The sequence below is a fragment of the Xyrauchen texanus genome, chromosome 16, assembly GCF_025860055.1.
Source record: "Xyrauchen texanus isolate HMW12.3.18 chromosome 16, RBS_HiC_50CHRs, whole genome shotgun sequence".
Taxonomy (NCBI): domain Eukaryota; kingdom Metazoa; phylum Chordata; class Actinopteri; order Cypriniformes; family Catostomidae; genus Xyrauchen; species Xyrauchen texanus.
The window spans coordinates 44,096,817-44,116,455 of record NC_068291.1 but is presented as its reverse complement, the minus strand read 5'-3'; the positions used below and the strand labels follow the sequence as shown (position 1 = coordinate 44,116,455).

The following is a 19,639-nucleotide window of genomic DNA, read 5'->3' as shown; positions in this document are numbered from 1 at the left end:
GTTTGTGTGTGTGAGTGAGTGAGTGTGTGAGAGTGTGTGTGAGTGTGTGTGTGTGTGAGTGTGTGTGTGTGTGTGTGAGCGAGCGTGTGTGTGTGTGAGAGTGTGTGTGTGTGTGAGAGTGTGTGTGAGAGTGTGTGTGAGAGTGTGTGTGAGAGTGTGTGTGAGTGTGTGTGTGTGTGTGTGTGTGTGTGAGTGTGTGTGAGAGTGTGTGTGAGAGTGTGTGTGAGAGTGTGTGTGAGAGTGTGTGTGAGAGTGTGTGTGTGAGTGTGTGTGTGTGAGGAATGTTTTTGGGTAAGGAGCAGCTCATGTTGACACAGTTGTGGGCTCGTTGTTTTTACCCCACCATGTTGGAATTCACTGGGAAAGGGGTTTGCAAAGCCTCGGGACACGTGAGCTTCCGTCTCGCTGAAGCAGAACGGCCACCAGCCCTCCAGCTGACGCCCGCAGCTGCCCAACACGTCTGCATGTTAGCATGTGATAACAAGACCTGCTCAGAGCTTTACTCTGCCCTCTAGTGGACGCTGTGAGCGTGTTCGTGTGTGTCCAAATGAAAAGAATCACAAATGAGATCTCCTACATCTCAGTTGATTCTCCTCAACAGCATTGAGATTAAATGGAGAGGTTTGACGCTATTCACATAAATTGATTTATTTATTATAAATAATAACAAATGATAATGTTTCTCTTGGGCCCTGTTTACACCTTATATTAAGATGTGCTTTTGGCAAATGGGTTAAAACGGGACAAGGTCTAAAACATTTTGAGATTTGTGGTTAAACACCCGTGTGACCACATTGGGCTTGTAGTTTTAATGCTAGTCATAGAATATTGATTATTGATCGGCAGGTTATTTTATCAATACGTTTTTGAGACATCGATATATTAACATCAGTCAGCTTTTAACCCTTGATGCTCAGACGGGCCTTTGAGGAAAATAAAAAATAGATTATCAAAATATTGATACCTACAGTCTTGACCAACACACAATAGGTATCGTTTGAAAGCTTAGAGGCTCTACTTCCTCTAGAATACAACCGACTTTATTTTTCTTCACATTTTGAAACAATGTTGTGCTCAATAACAGGTCTGTGATGCCCTTAGAGGTCCGGGGCTGCACGCGCGCCACGATGGGTGGATCAGCGTGTGTCTACCCTGTGCTGAGAGGCGCGGTTTGCCCGCTGAACCCCCCTCAGGATCGGGACTGGGGATTGCAACTATTTCCCATCAACTAGGAATTCCCAGTAAGCACGGGTCATAAGCTTGCGTTGAAGTCCCTGCCCTTTGTACACTGTCCGTCGCTACTACCGATTGGATGGTTTAGGGAGGTCCTCGGATCGGCCCCGCCGGGGCTCCTCGCGGGCCTTGGCGGAGCGCCGAGAAGACGATCAAACTTGACTATCTAGAGGAAGTAAAAGTCGTAACAAGGTTTCCGTAGGTGAACCTGCTGAAGGATCATTGCCGAAAGGCGAGAAGCCCGGATGGAACGAGCGGAAAAAGGCAGAGGCCGGGGCGGGCATCCCCCCGCCCAAGGCGAACCCGAGCGGTTCGTCCACACTGAGCCAGGTCTCCCGTACTCATGGCGTGCCGTGGGCGCCTGGTGTCCCTGGTGTCTCTGCACTCTGACCCCAAAAAATTATTTAACTCTATATATGCAAAAACATGTATGTATAATGTGTGACCATAATAAAGGCTTCTATTCTAAACATCATGTTTGCGCTTTTACTTTTTTTGCACTTTATTATCATTCAGAAATGAACTGATGTAATGATTGATGTACATACAGGTCATGAGGGTGTCATGAGTAAATGACAGAATTATTCCCATCCGGAAAACCCTAATGTGAGAACTCCAGAACCGTGTCACCTATCCGTCACCTCACCCCACATCCTCACTGCAACTTCAAATCAATCCCCATGTTGGCATGACCAAGGCCCTGGCACAAGAGGCTTCAGGGGCTGTTGCCATAGAGACGGGGTGGCCTCTCTGGAGTTGAGCCTGGGCCGTGTTACAGGTTGTTCCGTTGTAAACAATGACCTTGTTGTGTGTGTGGAGCTCTGGAATGCTGTTACTTCTGGAAATATTCCGACAGGGAGAGCGAGTGAGAAAAGTGAAATCGGTGAGCAATAAAACCAATTTTATTGATTCGTAAGACAAATACAATAAACATTGCAAGATAAAGCATACGTAACACTATTTACAGTGGCAATTAAAAATATGTGAACCCTTTGGAATTAATGCATTTATGTATAAATCTGTCTTAAAATTGAAAAAAGTTTGATCTTCGTCTAAGTTACATTAATTAACAAACGCAGTCTCTTTTAACTAATAACACACAATAACACACAAAGGATATTGATTACATCATTCAAACATTCACAGGGTAGGATGGGAAAAAGTATGTGAACCCCTAGCCCAATGAAGTCAACAAAAGCTAATTAAAGTCAGGAGTTAGCAAACGTGGCATCCAGTTAATGAAACGAGATTGTAGGTGCGGGTTAGAGCTACTTTGACTTATAAAAAGCACTCAAACATTTTGAGTTTGCTATTCACAAGAAGCATCTGCTGACGTGGACCATGCCTCACAAACAAGAGATCTTAGAGACCTACAATCAATAATTGTTGCTTTCATGCTGGAAAGGGTTACAAAGTTACCTTGAAGAGTTTAGATATTCATCTGTCCACAGTGAGACAAACTGTCTATAAATGGAGATGATTTAGTACTATAGGTACTCTCAATAGAAGTGGTCATTAGATATTCATCTGTCCACAGTTAGACAAACTGTCTATAAATGGAGATGATTAAGTACTATAGGTACTCTCACTAGAAGTGGCCGTTAGATATTCATCTGTCCACAGGTAGACAAACTGTCTATAAATGGAGATGATTTAGTACTATAGGTACTCTCTCTAGAAGTGGCCATTAGATATTCATCTGTCCACAGTGAGACAAACTGTCTATAAATGGAGATGATTTAGTACTATAGGTACTCTCTCTAGAAGTGGCCATTAGATATTCATCTGTACACAGTTAGACAAACTGTCTATAAATGGAGATGATTTAGTACTATAGGTACTCTCTGTAGAAGTGGCCGTTAGATATTCATCTGTCCACAGTGAGACAAACTGTCTATAAATGGAGATGATTTAGTACTATAGGTACTCTCTCTAGAAGTGGCCGTTAGATATTCATCTGTCCACAGTTAGACAAACTGTCTATAAATGGAGATGATTTAGTACTATAGGTACTCTCACTATAAGTGGCCGTTAGATATTCATCTGTCCACAGTGAGACAAACTGTCTATAAATGGAGATGATTTAGTACTATAGGTACTCTCAATCGAAATCGAAAATTCGTGGACGCTCTGACGTATTTGAAATAGGCGGCAACATTCGTTGAGAATGCTTGGTTTTGTGAACTATATTTAAAGGGGCCACAAAACATCCAGACATAGTCGACCGGTATCTTTATTGACGACATATTACAAGTAGCGTATATCCTCATAAATATATTATTATATAAACCATAATATCCACTTCATGGCACACCAACAATTTCAGACACCTTTGTCCACTCATCGTTTTTTAATTTTATTTATATTCCTGTAAGCAAACAGGGACAGATCAAATATTACGGGAAAAGCCGCCACGGCAATAATCAGTTTCAACGGGTTGGTGGTTCTTATCCTGGCCCACATGACTCCACATGCCGAAGTGTTCTTGGGCAAGACACTGAACCCCAAGTTGCTCCCAATGGCAGGCTAGCACCTTGCATAGCAGCTCTGCCGCCATTGGTGTGTATGAGTGTGTGAATGAGTCACAGTGTAAAGCGCTTTGAATACCATTAAGGCTTAAAAAGGTGCTGTATAAGTGCAGACCATTTACCATTTATCACGTGCCTTGTTGAGTGCGTTGCCACGGAGACGTAGCGCATGTGGAGGCTTCACGCTATTCCCCGCGGCATCCACGCACAACTCACCACACGCCCCACCGAGAGCAAGAACCACATTATAGCGATCACGAGGACGAGATAAGTTACTTTCTATTTCATGTTTTACTGCTTTTAACAATGGACTTACTTTTGTCCCCACTACTTAAACAAATGACATTGATAGTACTAGTTTCGAATCCAGGGCATCCTGAGTGACACCATCAAGGTCTCCTAAGCAACCAAATTGTCCCGGTTGCTAGGGAGGGTAGAGTCACATGGGGCAACCAAATTGTCCTTGTTGCTAGGGAGGGTAGAGTCACATGAGGCAACCAAATTGTCCCGGTTGCTAGGGAGGGTAGAGTCACATGGAGTAACCAAATTGGCCCAGTTGCTAGGGAGGGTAGAGTCACATGGGGCAACCAAATTGGCCTGGTTGCTAGGGAGGGTAGAGTCACATGGGGCAACCAAATTGGCCTGGTTGCTAGGGAGGGTAGAGTCACATGGGGCAACCAGATTGGCCCGGTTGCTAGGGAGGGTAGAGTCACATGGGGCAACCAAATTGGCCCGGTTGCTAGGGAGGGTAGTTAAGGCTGGTTTTACGTGGATTTATCTTAGTGGGTGGTGAAATGGGTGTTATATGTACAGTGTACACTTTAGAGGCGTCTCTGTAATAATAGGCTCAATATGCACGTTCATGTGTCAGTTTACTGCTGTTTACACAAAGCGTCCTCGGGCGTATCTCAGCGCCTCTTGCTCTCTGATGGATCTGGGCACTGGTGTAACCGTGTACGCCCAGCGCAGTCGTGCTGACGTTGGCGAGGGCTCTGCGTTGGCTCCTGGGTTCCTGGCAGCTTCACAGCTGTGCTCTTCTTCTACATATATGGGGCAGCTGCAGAGCCAGCTGTCTCTCTCTTTCTGTAAGTAACACTACAGCGGCACTGGAAATAGACAGCGGTCTGTAATTCAAGCAGCTCGTGGCTTCACCTTACCACCGACCGAATGGACTGAGTCACTCTCCCCCCCCTTTGACCCGCAACGGGAATACAGTAACACTCACATGGAGCTGCATACACAACCACACGAACACTCTGCCACCCTACGGTCAGGGTCACAAACACACATGCAGTGTACAATTAACACCCCCAGCACACTATTACAGTGCCTTTAACAATATGCAAAGCAGTCCAAGTATACGTTTTATCAGTTTTGTGTTCCTTGGGAATTGAACCCTTTTCCTGAGTATTGCCAGTGCCATGCTGTACCATTTAAACTACAGCAACAAAATGAATAATGGACATTTGTACTACAAAAGCAGGGGTACCCTTGGGGTTAAACCTACCCAAACTACCTTTGACTTTACAGCTCAGATCTGTAACCAGTCAAGAAATATTCTGGGTTAAGTACAAGTTAAGCTCAATCGACAGCCATTAGTAGTTAGTAACCCCATAAAAATAAATGTGTGTATATGTTAAATGATTAAAATAAAATAAAAACTCTCGAGCTGTGTCAGAAATCGCTCACTTGTTCACTCATTCACTATTTCCTATGAGTCTATGAGTGCCCTATAACCCCCCCACCCCCCACCCCCAATAATCAAAACAAGCAAGTACAACACCCCCCCCATATTTATACCATGATCAATGGAAACATGTAATTGCTTCATGTTGCAACACCCCCCCTAAGTTCAAGCCAAACCTACGCCCTTGTTAAAGGGTTTAAACTCCAAAGAACGTGTCATATTTCGTTTTTATTCTTTCTCGTTCTCGCACTAATTAGGAAAAATCCTGCGGGATTGATTGAGTTCAGATTGAAATCTCATTAAGTTCTTGCGCGATTAAAAAAGCTTGAAAGACTGCGTTGAAAAATGACTTCATTCAGCGCTTCAGTCAGCATTGTGTGAGCTAAGCGGCGCCCTCTAGCGGTCATGTGTCATTACACCACTATAGAGTTTAAAAGGGTGTTTTAATCCTTTGGTAACTTTATTTTTAATTGATGTGGTTAACATTTCCATGGAATGGCCCAACATAATATAATTGCATAATATGAGTTTAGGATGTTCTATTAAATGCAGTACAAACATGTCAAAATGTGCGTTCTGTTGTATTGAACGGCAACCTTTAGATTTTTGTACTTTATTTTTTACTTTGTATTTACCTTGAACATTTTGACTGCTAGAAAATTAAATGTAACTAATAAATGTAATTTTATTTATTAAAAGTAATGTGCCTAATGTGGATTTGTTATGTGTTAAAGCTACTCTAGTCCAGTGAAATCGAATGTTCAGTTCAATCTGTGGGTTTATATCTATGTGTTTGTTTCCGCAGGTGCTGGAGGACAATGATTACGGCCGTGCGGTGGACTGGTGGGGTCTAGGTGTGGTGATGTATGAGATGATGTGCGGTCGGCTGCCGTTCTACAACCAGGATCACGAGCGTTTGTTTGAACTCATCCTCATGGAAGACATCCGTTTCCCTCGCACACTCGCTCCCGAGGGCAGATCCCTGCTATCCGGCCTGCTCAAGAAAGACCCAAAGCAACGGTTGGTTTCATGTTTGGAATAGCACACTATCATACTACTCGTGCGATTAAAGGAACATTCTGGGTTCAATACAAGTAAAGCTCAATCTACAGCATTTGTGGCATTATATTGATTCTTTTAAAAAAGCAAGCATCTGGGTAACAATGGAAGACAATGGGGCCAATCCATAAACATATTCAGAATTATAGCCAAAAGAGTTAACATGATTTTAGTGTGGTAAAATCACTTACTAACCTTTTCTGTGTAAAGTTATATACAATTTTACAACTTCATTACCATTGCGTACACAACGTTTTGTTGGACAAGAAAAACAAGCCTCATACCATGTGTCCCATGTTTGGTTTTCAACCATTGAAAATAGGTCAAATTTACAGATTGTGCCACATTGAGAGCCCTGTATCTCTGGGATTTAACCATGTAGGACCTAAAAAATTAAGACACAAGAAGGAAAATTTGTTCTGAACCAGAACCTAAAAGGATATCAAGATATCTTAAACACTTCTGGATTTATAAACACTCAAACTTTGGAAAAACAGCACAAAAATGTTTTTTGTTGTTGTTTATTTCTCCCACTTTTGGACTCACACCATTGGCATATAATACAACAAAAGAAAGGTACATTTCTAATTTTGACCTTATTTATACTTCAGAACTTTGTTTTGTTGGACAAGGAAAACTAGCTTAATATCATGTGTCCCATATTTGGTTTTCAACCTTTGAAAATAGGTCAAATTGACAGATTGTGCCACATTGAGAGCCCCATATGTCTGGGATTGAACCATGTAGGACTTTAAAAATTAAGATAGAAAAAGGAAAGTTTATTCTGAACCATAATATAAAAGGATATCAAGATATCTTAAACACTTCTGGATTTATAGACACTCAAACTTTGGAAAAACAGCGAAAAAATAAAACAAAAAAAAACTTTTTTTCATATTTGGACTCGCACCATTGGCATATAATGCAACAAGAGGTGAAGTAGGGAACTGAATTTAAGCAAAGACCTTCCAATCTGTGTGTAAAAATAAAATAATGACACTGACACCTTTCTAAGGTTATTGTTTTCATCTGTAGTTTTGCTCCAAAATCAAAAGCTGAAATTCTCTTTTTAAGCCCCCTCTGCACAATATTGGATTACTCAGTAATATCTTGGCTTTCATCATCATTTATGTGATTCAAACAAAATTCCCTGTTCGAAAACCTCGTCAGAATGGAAAAGTTCAGCTGGAATGTGGAGTTGTATTAGTGGCCAATAATGAAAAGCTGATTATGTGAAGGTGTGTTTTGTGTTTGTAGGTTAGGCGGCGGCCCTGATGATGCTAAAGAGATCATGCAGCACAAATTCTTCACTGGGATTGTGTGGCAAGACGTTTATGAGAAGAAGGTAATAACATCTCCAAGCATGATTGAGAAACTTATGAGATGATTTTCTGTTTTTATCCTTTTAAATGGTTGTTCAGGGTTGTTAAACGTTCTCTCTCTGTCAGTTGATTCCTCCGTTCAAGCCTCAGGTGACGTCAGAAATCGACACCAGATATTTTGATGAAGAGTTCACAGGACAAACCATCACCATCACACCACCAGGACAAGGTACTGCAGTCACAAACACATTCACCTTTAACCCCAGCGAATCACTAAACAGTTGCAGCACTTTGTCACGTGGTTTTTCAGCGCATAAACCCGTGTTTGATTCACTAACCACACGCAATCTAGCTTTAGCTGGCGCAAGCGACACTGAAATTGCGCCGCTTCTTCAGTATTTAAATGAAGTCATCGTCATTCCTTTCCACGCAAACACGCCTCCTTTCTATGTAAATTAGTCTCATTGTAGACTGTCTGGATCACAGTGATGCTGTACAGTCCCGGCAAAGTGTGTCAGATGGGGTTGTTTTGCTGTGTCATCCGCTATATAGGCCTAGCGCTCAATTGCGTTCAACGACGATTTTGATCTGATCTGCATAATTCCTTCATTGAATCGGGCACTAAACCGGTGCAAATGGCTCATGCAAATAACCGGCGCTCCTTAGTAAATTCCCCCAGTGTTTACACTCTTTAACAGGGGCTGAAAACGTTCCAAGGAGCAAAAACCGAAATTTTTTGCAGAACGTCCCTTTTAATTGTTCCGGCTTGAAAACGTTATTTTTAAATGTTAGTAACCGGTGAATAACCGGGTCATTTAATTCCGATAATTTTTATTACAGTAAATTTTCGGAATTACATCACTTCCTGTGCATGTGCTGCATCACACATTTCTTTGCCTTGATGCACGCGCGTTCACATACAAGGCAAAGAACATTTTCCCCTTGCACGAATTTGACTGTTGGATTATAAATGTGTGTTTAAACTCACGTTCGTGTGAGTAACGTTTACCCGCGAGTATTCCCGTTTCTCTTCCGGAAAAGGACAGGAGGCGGGGCTTCTACGACTTGGTTCATAGTAAAGTTCAACCAGTAGCTGGAATCAAGTAGTCGCGCATATTTTCATCTTTTCATTTCGTCTTTTTTCGTCCGGTCTCTGTACATGTATGACGTTGTGTCATACAATTCCGGGTGCCAACACACCGCTACAATTCTTTCATCCATTTTGAAAAATTTCAACTCGTGCGAATACACGAATGAAGCGTTTTTGCATGTTCGAGTCATGTCATTCACTTCATCCACGTCTATTCGCATCTCTGCGTTGACTTTATATGTAATCGCGCAGCGCGAAATGCTCGCTTCGCGTGGTATTTGAACGCACCATTAGACTATATACAGTGTTATAATTACTAAGTATACGTGAACGTGTAATCCAGATAGAAGACAAAAATATTGAGGTAAAAAGTCTTAAGATCTATAATAGCAAAACAAATAATAAAAATTAAATAATCAAATCATTATTACGTTTAAAATAAAATAATGTGTCCAATCATGTCCGAGTAGCGTGTGCATGCATGTAGGAGAGAGATATTGGCTATTAATTGATTTAAGTATTGTAATTGCAACTGGTACTGTCATTTTAAAAAAAGAACAATTTTGTTCCAACCGGGCGGAACGCAGAAACCGGAACGCTGGAACCGGATCCAAAAAATACAGTTTCTGCTCCGAATGAACCGAAATACGGCGTGAAAACGTTATTTTTAAATGTTAGTAACCGGTGAATAACCGGATCATTTCATTCCGATCATTTTTATTACAGTAAATTTTCAGAATTACATCACTTCCTGTGCATGTGCTGCATCACACATTTCTTTGCCTTGATGCACGCGCGTTCACATACAAGGCAAAGAACATTTTCCCCTTGCACGAATTTGACTGTTGGATTATAAATGTGTGTTTAAACTCACGTTCGTGTGAGTAACGTTTACCCGCGAGTATTCCCGTTTCTCTTCCGGAAAAGGACAGGAGGCGGGGCTTCTACGACTTGGTTCATAGTAAAGTTCAACCAATAGCTGGAATCAAGTAGTCGCGCATATTTTCATCTTTTCATTTCGTCTTTTTTCGTCCGGTCTCTGTACATGTATGACGTTGTGTCATACAATTCCGGGTGCCCACACACCGCTACAATTCTTTCATCCATTTTGAAAAATTTCAACTCGTGCGAATACACGAATGAAGCGTTTTTGCATGTTCGAGTCATGTCATTCACTTCATCCACGTCTATTCGCATCTCTGCGTTGACTTTATATGTAATCGCGCAGCGCGAAACGCTCGCTTCGCGTGGTATTTGAACGCACCATTAGACTATATACAGTGTTATAATTACTAAGTATACATGAACGTGTAATCCAGATACAAGACAAAAATATTGAGGTAAAAAGTCTTAAGATCTATAATAGCAAAACAAATAATAAAAATTAAATAATCAAATCATTATTACGTTTAAAATAAAATAATGTGTCCAATCATGTCCGAGTAGCGTGTGCATGCATGTAGGAGAGAGATATTGGCTATTAATTGATTTAAGTATTGTAATTGCAACTGGTACTGCCATTTTAAAAAAAGAACAATTTTGTTCCAACCGGGCGGAACGCAGAAACCGGAACGCTGGAACCGGATCCAAAAAATACAGTTTCTGCTCTGAATGAACCGAAATAAAAAACCTTTAATTTTTAGTCCCTGCTTCTCAGCAGTGAAGGGTGTAATGTAATTTATTAGTTAAAAAGGTAGTGTAGGGGACTACATTTCAGATGCTTGTATTCTGATTACAATGACTGTTAGTCTACTGTCATCACTTTCTAAAGTATGCGGTTACGGAGAGCGTGTTCGTGTTTCGTGGAAGAAACGCCGTTTTAGTGTGGATGAGAGACGTAAACGTATCCAAATCGATGCGTTTTCAATCTAACGCATATCAGTGTGGGCGTGGCCTAACACTTCTCATAAGCAAGTGTATTATTTATAGTCGCCTCATGTCTTTTTCCTCCCAGGTGACAGTATGGAGTCGATTGATAGTGAACGGAGGCCACACTTCCCTCAGTTCTCTTACTCTGCCAGTGGAACCGCATGAAACCTTCAACGAGATCTGCCTCTGGTCCGTCTTCAACCTCTCTTGACGAAGACGTTTCTCTTTTACAGTGACCATCAATGATGGTCAAACATTCACAGAGAAATCCTGAAACTCTGTGTTAAACAACACTGCACCGGTCTGCACTTTCTGACCTCTGGTTTGACCTTTACACATCTGTACCTTCTGCTAATGGATAAAAACATTCTCATTGCTTCTGTGGCCTTTGATTTGTATCATTTTTCTAAAGGATTTGAGAGGGAACATTAAAAGCAGTAAAAGAACAACTCGATTAATTCTTTACTCGACTTCATTAGTCTGAGTATTGAGACTCTAATAACTAATGCAATGCCCCCCCCAGGTTACCTATTGTATATTGCTCTATATTGCCTTTGCATTGAATGTGCAATACTTAGGGGGTGAATCTGCGTGTTAAGGACATGCCAGTTTATGAAAGATATTTCGCTTTTTTTAGAACCATTAAGAGTTTGTGACATACGTTTTATGAGTCATTTTTCTATTATGTGAAAAAACAATGCTATTTATACATTATGGTAGTATTTGTCGTACTGTCTTTAATTTATGCTGGTGTAAATAACATTTTATTACAGTACTGAGAATCATCATCGAGAAAAATACAATTACAGAAAACTCCAAATTAAAACGTATGAACACTTTACAGTAATGACGATTTTGAGAGAAATGTGCTTAATTGTTATGAAAATAATGTCAATTCCAAAAATCTTAATGGTCCTAGAAAAATATATATATATGAATTTAAATTAAACATTTTATTTTATATGATTACATTTTAATTTTTTATTTTTTTTATTTACATTTTTTTATTTACATTTTTTTTTTGGTATTTTTTTATTTAATTCAATTGTATTTTATTTTTTTCTTTACATTTTTTTATTCAATTTTATTTTATTTATTTTTTTCTTTACATTTTTTATTTAATTCAATTTTATTGAATTTTTTCTATTCTCTTTATTTTATTAAATGTTTTATTTTATTTGTATTTTTTTCACATTTTTTTCTTTTTTTGTAATAAATTTAATTGTAATATTTTTTCAATTTTTTATTTATTTCAATTTTCTTTAATTTTATTTTTTCAATTTTTTTATTTACATTTTTTATTTAATTCAATTTTCTTTAATTTTTTTTTACATTTTATTTAATTAAATTTTTTCTATTTTTCTTTACTTTTTTAATTCAATTTTATTTTATTTATTTTTTTCTTTACATTTTTTTATTTAATTCAATTTTATTTTATTAATTTTTTTCTTTACATTTTTTATTTAATTCAATTTTATTTTATTTGTTTCTATTTTTTTTATTTTATTAAATGTTTTATTTAATTGAACTTGCTTTTTTTTACTTAAAATTTTTTTTTTATGTACCTAACTTTAGTTACGAGTCCAAGCGACCATATAAATGCAGGTTAAATGCATTCCTCGTGCCACACCACGCAAATCTTAATTAATTACATTTCATCTGCACATTATAAGTGTTTTCTACACATCTGTCGACTGAATCTGTGTAAATACCAAGAAACAGTTGCGATCGTATTTAGTACCAGCACAAATATGATCATAATTGTTCTGATCATTGTTTATATCATGTGTAATTATCACCACACAAATGTTAGTCAGCTAACAGAAATGAATGTAAAGGCTTTCCCTTCATTTTCACTTTATGACCTTATATGCAGAACAACTTCTACATTTTAGTTTTTTTATAACATGATGTTTCAATGAATTATGCTCTTTCGTACCGTCCTGTTATCTTTTATACATGGGGAGATATTTGACTTTTTTATCTAAAATGTTTGTTGTCATTTTTTAACACAAATACTAAAGAATACAGCTTTAGGATACAAATAATATAAGATTTGTATACACGGTTGTTCAGCTGTTTTTTTTTTTCATTGAATTTATCAAATAAAGTTTTGGTTACACAGTCTGCGTCAGTTATTGATTATTTCACTGTATCTCACACAAGCAGCGATGATGCGGGAGAATAACAGACCTGCTGGTGTTTCAGGTGCGGTCGGTCAGATGTGTTGTAATATTTCTCCTCTAGCCTGAAGCAGATGGTCGAGTCTGTGGTCCAGATGTTGCTAACAAACCCTCACAGCTGGCCGTTGTGTAGAACACCACCCCGAGGAAACTGAACAACCACTCCGCGCACATGACAGGCTGCAAGGTTGCAAAATATATCAATTTCACAATACACGATTCAACAGAAAGAAGTGAGCGTTCAAGAGACAACTCGTTTTATCTAGTATCAGGTCCTCCACAGCGATAGAGACAACAGAACACAACACAGCGAACAGAACTTACTAAACATGACTGAAGAGTTTGTAGTCGAACAACTGATGCATTTCTATGCCCAGCCTTATTTTCGGAGTATTCAGAGGAGGAGCTACAGAACACCACAGTCCTAACCTGACGGCAAACGAGACGTGATTAAAGGTATATTTTCTATTGAGTTTTTATCCTAACCAGTAGTGACATTCATTCTAGCGATCGCTGGCGACCTGTCGTGACCGTTGGCAACCAGATGTGGGCGTGTCCAGCAACCTGCAGCGACTAAAGCTGCGTACACATTACCAGCGACTTTGTCGCTGCAGGTCACCAGTGGCTGGCGGTTAAGTCGCTAGTGGGTGTTCCCGCTACTGGTTGCCTAGTAACGTTTATAAATGACATTCACGGATGTCATTCCATTGCTGTTGACAGCAAATCTCTTTTCTTGGCGCTAAAAACAAACATTTTGGAGGGAAAAGACTAAATATAAATGGAATCAGTACATAAAATGCTTTATATCAAAGATGAACGAGAAACAAGGCGTGCTGTTTGCCATAGCGGCGGTTTATCTGCGGCGAAAATGCAAATGCCGGTCTGTCTGGGTCCATAAAATCCCCGCGATCTCAGATACACCTTTCCACGCAGTATTTTTCTTAAAAATGTCCTTGTACGTGGGAAGAGACATATCATAGAGCACTGGGAAATTGCTAACAGCAAGAATTAGCCTTTCATCCATCTTTCCGTTACTGCAGGAGCTGAGCGAGAGAGAGAGAGAGAGAAGGATCATCTCTCCCGTCGCTTCCGTTAGTCGCTCCAAAGTTGAACTTTTCTCAACTTTGTCGCGTCGCTGGACACGCCCACATCTAGCGCCAACGGTCGCAACAGCTCGTGTCGCCGGAAGTCGCTGTGCTCGCATTGAAAATGAATGGTATTGAGTCGCTGTCGTGCGCGATGTCGCTGGCAGTGTGTACGCACCTAAACTCGTGTGAATTGGCACCGGTTCAAAAAACATAAATTAAAATAAGGCTGGGCATAGAAAATATACCTTTTATCACGTGTTGTTTGTTGTCAGGTTAGGACACGGGGTGACTGTGTGTTTCTGTTTAATGTCTTTTTCATTTTCTTTGTGTATAATTTGGTTAGGCCGAATGTGAGTGTGCAGTTATCCTGAGATAACCTCTGTGTCTCTCTCTCTCTCTCTCTCTCTCTCTCTGTGTCTGTCTGTCTCTCTCTCTCTCTCTCTCTCTCTGTGTCTGTCTGTCTCTCTCTCTCTGTCTCTCTCTCTCTGTGTCTGTCTGTCTCTCTCTCTCTGTGTCTGTCTGTCTCTCTCTCTCTCTCTCTCTCTCTCTGTGTGTCTCTCTCTCAATTCAATTCAAAGTAGCTTTATTTGCATGAGTGTAATCAGTACAATATTGCCAAAGCACTAGAAATACAAAGACAGAACTACATCTATAATTCAATTTAGTCGAACAATTTAACAAATAAATAATAAAAATAAATACAAAACAGAACTGGTGAAGATCACAGTGTTTAAGAGAACTGACATATACTGACACATAAATTAATATACACAAATACACTGAGGGTCACTGTGGTGAACATTGGGGTGACACACGGGGGTAAAACACATAACACAGATTCACCCGCTGTCTCTCAGACTGTGACACGTTAAAACATCTTCAGCCAGTGCTGCTGTGTGTCCCTCTCCAAGTATTATGTTCATTTGTTCTTGTTCTGTCATGGTTATAAATGTGTCTATGCTGTTTGTTAATTTATCCATTTAAATGTCCTTTGTCTCTTTAAATTTTGGGCCTCACCTGTCGTACAGTGAGCACACACCCTTTCTTCTCTGGGTAACCATGTCTCTCTCTCTCTCTCTCTCTCTCTCTCTCTCTCTCTCTAAGGTTTGTGGCGTCATCTAGCGGACACTATGAGTAAATAATAAGGAAACTTGTTAATTTCACAGCCATATCTTTAGTCACAATGACTATAACTCGCTAGTATCGATTGACTCTAGTGTCAGAGCTTTTTACAGTCCATTTTAATTATTGTAGATCTTTTTAAAGCTACACTATGTGCGATTTCTTTGTTAGAAATGAACCAAATGTAATCAATGAGCAAGTACGTCAACAATCCGCCTTAAACCGATTCACTGTGGGAACCCTATAATAATGATTTATTGTTTAGAGGTGTCGGGACGGATTTGGCGGGAAATCGCATACTTCCGTCAAGGCGACACTCTGGGGACTTAAGGTTAAAGTTCAGGTTGAACGTAAATATTTTTTAAATAAGAAGATTTACACTTTTCAATTTAATAATTTAATAATTTTTAATAAAGTAAAAAATATATATATATATTAGTATTTTTTAATAATGTAATTTTGCTTAACATTTTACAATTAAATCTTAAAACTAGTGCAGAGACAATTTTCGGAGCCGTTTTTTGCTCAATGACTTAATCAACTGGTAATTTTTAGGTGATTTATTAAGTCAGTGTCACAATATATATATTTTTGTATTAATTTTCAACACTATATATCTATTATGCATCTCGTTTTGCCAAATATTTTGCTTGAAAAGTGCGCATGTGATTAAAATAAAATAATTACACTTGTTTTGATATTTTGCCATATTACACAAAAACAAATATACATTTTAAGCCTGACTGAAGTGTATTAATAAAGGACAAATTGACAGTTGTTTTTTATTGTGTTGTTTTATTTTACGAATGAAGCAGCAGTTGCTACACCAGTGCAAACTCCTTTAAAATATATTTTCTAAGATGATGTCATCACAAAAAGTTACACCACTGATTAGACTAAAACAATAATCATATCATTAAATCATTTATATCTCAATAAAAATTTCCCTCATGAACAGACGTGACAGTTGTGAAAATGGCACTGATAAGCTACATGATGAGGAAAACCATCTACAGAGATATCAGTATGATATCATTGATTCTGCCTGATTGATTGAATTAAGATTGAAATCACGACATGACTTTGTGTGAATACTAATCCTAAAGCTGCATTTTAAACTGCAAAAACAGAAATGAAAAGCTGTTTTAGAAGTACAAATTAGCCTTTCATCATGTTAGCGTATTTATAAATGTTTTTGGTATTTTTTTATCTTGTTTGTGTCTTTCATTGTGGCTCTTTTTTGAATGAGTTCAACATATTCAATGTTCAATGGAAACTATTTATTGTTAGAACTTTTGTAAATTTTTTAAGCATTCCAAAATAAAACTAAATAAGCTAATTGGCAATATATCAGTATTGTTATCGGCCTGTATTTTTGGATAAAATCTGTTACGGCCAAAAACGTTCGTATCGGTGTATCCCGAATATGCAACTGTAAATGTCATAAAAGTGGTGAATCAGAAGGGGACATGGGTTTTTTTCGAGCAATGGACAAATTAAAAAATGTTTTCTAAAAATGTGTGGCATTATATAGTGCCATCAAACCATTTCATATTATTTATTAAAAGGTTAGTTTATACAATTCTTGGCTATTTGAAATCTTTTTGATCACTGAAAAGTCAAGGGACATGTTTGTCACAATATTTTGATTATGACCCGTGACATCAGTTCCCCTCAAATTGTCACAATACTTTTTTATTATTATTAATTTTCAACAATAGGGTATATCATTGTTGTTTAATCAGTTCAAACCCACCTTTTGTCAAATGTTTTGCTTGAAAGCGAGCTTGCGCTTTCTTTCTTTAAAATAAATGACACTCATGTTTATATTTTGCCATTTTACGCAAAACAAATATACATTGTAATCCTGACTTAAGTGTCTAAATACGTTTTGTATCGTTGTACATCAGGATAACTCATTTCTAAAAAAAAATTATCTATATTGTAAAGCACTCAACAACTGGTTTAGCCATTTCTCCTATATTTTCTTCAACAACAGTATATTTACATAGATGTAAAGCTACTCGATGTTTTCCATTGTGGTGCAGTAATTAAAGGTGTTTAGTGCAGATCTTGTTTTTCTGGCTTCAGCTTCAGGTGGAGGCGCTGCTGCGGGGCTGTGTCTCGAAGGTAACCCCTGTCAGCCTAAATCTCGCGAGAGTCTGTTACCAAGGTTCGATTTAGTAGTAGATTTAGTGGTAGGGTTAATGTTAGGCCTAGTTTTAGGGATATTATTTCTGTAGGACTCTAAATAAACACTAAAAACACAGTGTGTTAACGTTCAACGCGGCTCTCGCGAGACTTTATGCAACCGAGGGGTTCCCTTCTAGACACGACCCTGTTCCAGTGGCTGTGACGTCACCACGGACTCTGACACGCACATTCACACGGCTCCGAGACAAGCGGATAAATGTCTGTTTCGCACCGGGAATAACAGCACCGAACTCAACATACATGCTTTCAAACACTGGATTTCTTACATCGGCCGGTCAAGACGCGTTAAAGCGCGTGTTTAACTGTTAAACTGTATGTTCACGCGCTCGGACGTGTTCGGGAATGTCGGGATAGTCTCGCGCTCACTTCCTGTGGAGCTTCAGCCGTCGGGAGCGCGTTCCACCTTCAAGGTGTGTATTTACCTGTCGGAGGTCCTCGACCACCGTCATAACACCCAAGTTTAAACTTGAGTTTAAAAGAGACGCTCTTGGGGGTATTGGCAACATTGTGCGTCCGTTTGAGCACGTTTAATGTTTGTTTGTGTCGCGTGCTGTTAGTTCTGTTTGTTTATTGTGTGTTTTGTACCAGTCTCGTGTGTTTTCGTGTTAGTAAAGTGATACATTTTGGTTGATTTAGTGTTGTCATGTTGCATAGGTGGCACAGGAAAAGGAAACTTTGCCTGTGATGTCATGTTCCTCTTCCATATGGATTACAAATCAGGATGGGGTTTGTGAACTGGGAAGTTTTTATAATCAGTGCTGAGTGTAATGCATTACTAATTAATTACTGTAATTAAATTACTTTCTTCCTTTGAAAAAAGTAAGGGATTACTTTAAGGTTTCAGTAATTTAATTGTAGTTACTTCTGTTATAATTGTGTTTAATATTGTATAGACTCTAGAACAATTCTATATAAACAAAAGTGAATTTAATGGATTATAAATCACGTTTATAATAGGATTATTATTATTATTATTATTATTAGAGGATTGGAATCAGTCTTAGATCATTTAATGAAGTTTGACCTGTAGTTTCTCACAGATGGCATTTACTTTACCCAATAACCTTTTCTTGAACTTTGTTCAGACCAAATTAGTGTGATCTCTCACCTTTGACCCTTTGACCTATTTGTTTGAATAAAGCCTCGATAATTTCATAACATCTCCTTTATAGCATAAACCCACATTTGGACCACTTTAGGAACCAAAACCCGCACCCCAAAGATACCAAATGAGCTTTATTGAAACCAATATCGAGCAGAAGCCGTTGTCAAAAACAACTGCAGCAAAATAGCGCCCTCTACTGACAATGTTATGAACAACATGGCATAAAAATGCCATTAAGACTAAATAATTTGCAGCAACTGCAATACTATGAGAATGTGCAAAATGATTGACGGGCCGATAGTGACACATATTTTTATTTGCTGTTATTTCATTAATATATTACAAAACATTTTCATACATTTCCAGCACCTTTAAGTACATTTTACCCACAATTCTCATTAGCGTAACACATTCAGATGTTTTACTTTAACTATTCCTATAGTTGTCAATGATGATTCTCATTACCATAACATTAAATAAGATTTTAGTGTTTTAAATAAAATAGACGTAAAATCAACGAAAATTAGAGTCAGTACCGAAGGAGTACTACTATGATTTATAAATAGTGAATAAAGAAACACAATTTTTCCCATGTAAAATGTGCGAATAAGGGAAAACATTTCTCAAAATTGCAATATCAATTAAGGTCGACCGATAGTGGATTTTATTTGTTGAAAAAACAACACCAAAGCGTTCAATTCTGTTGACTTTGAGATTAGCGTTTATTTATTTTCTCGAGTACGAGTAGCGTTCGTGTAACTATTAGCTAAAGCATTTCTTCCAGTAAGCGTTCAGACAGACAAGTTTTTGCACTAATAAAGCAAAATGCACGTGTCTCGAGACACGTTATTAACAGTGGAAGAAGTTATTTTTATCGACACGCGTCTAAAAATGCAGCGCTAACGCGAGAGATGCTAACACAGTGAAACGTGACGCAGTTGTCAAAAGACATCCATCTAGCGAATGTTTACATGGAAAACAATTCACACATTGCTCACTCACTCTCTCTCTCTCACTCTCACTCACTCACTCTTGCTCACTCACTCTCTCTCTCTCTCTCTCTCTCTCTCTCTCTCACTCACTCACTCACTCACTCTCTCGCTCACTCACTCACTCTCTCACTCTCTCTCACTCACTCA

The 19,639-nt window shown here is 38.6% G+C and overlaps 2 protein-coding genes across 2 annotated transcripts in view; both read left to right on the top strand.

Moving 5' to 3' along the window:
- The window catches only part of akt1 (v-akt murine thymoma viral oncogene homolog 1), a 71,045-nt gene extending 59,344 nt beyond the window's left edge, over window positions 1-11,701 (top strand). Inside the window, exons 11-14 of the mRNA XM_052145487.1 lie at window positions 6,254-6,468; window positions 7,765-7,852; window positions 7,956-8,058; window positions 10,874-11,701. Of these exons, the coding sequence (XP_052001447.1) occupies window positions 6,254-6,468; window positions 7,765-7,852; window positions 7,956-8,058; window positions 10,874-10,953 (486 nt within the window). The 3' untranslated portion in view covers window positions 10,954-11,701. The remainder of the gene's footprint in view (window positions 1-6,253; window positions 6,469-7,764; window positions 7,853-7,955; window positions 8,059-10,873) is intronic.
- A 5,843-nt stretch (window positions 11,702-17,544) lies between these two features.
- cep170ba (centrosomal protein 170Ba) overlaps window positions 17,545-19,639 on the top strand; it is a 32,602-nt gene continuing 30,507 nt past the window's right edge. The window contains exon 1 of the mRNA XM_052145506.1: window positions 17,545-17,805. The gene's annotated coding sequence lies outside the window, so the exon portion shown is untranslated. The remainder of the gene's footprint in view (window positions 17,806-19,639) is intronic.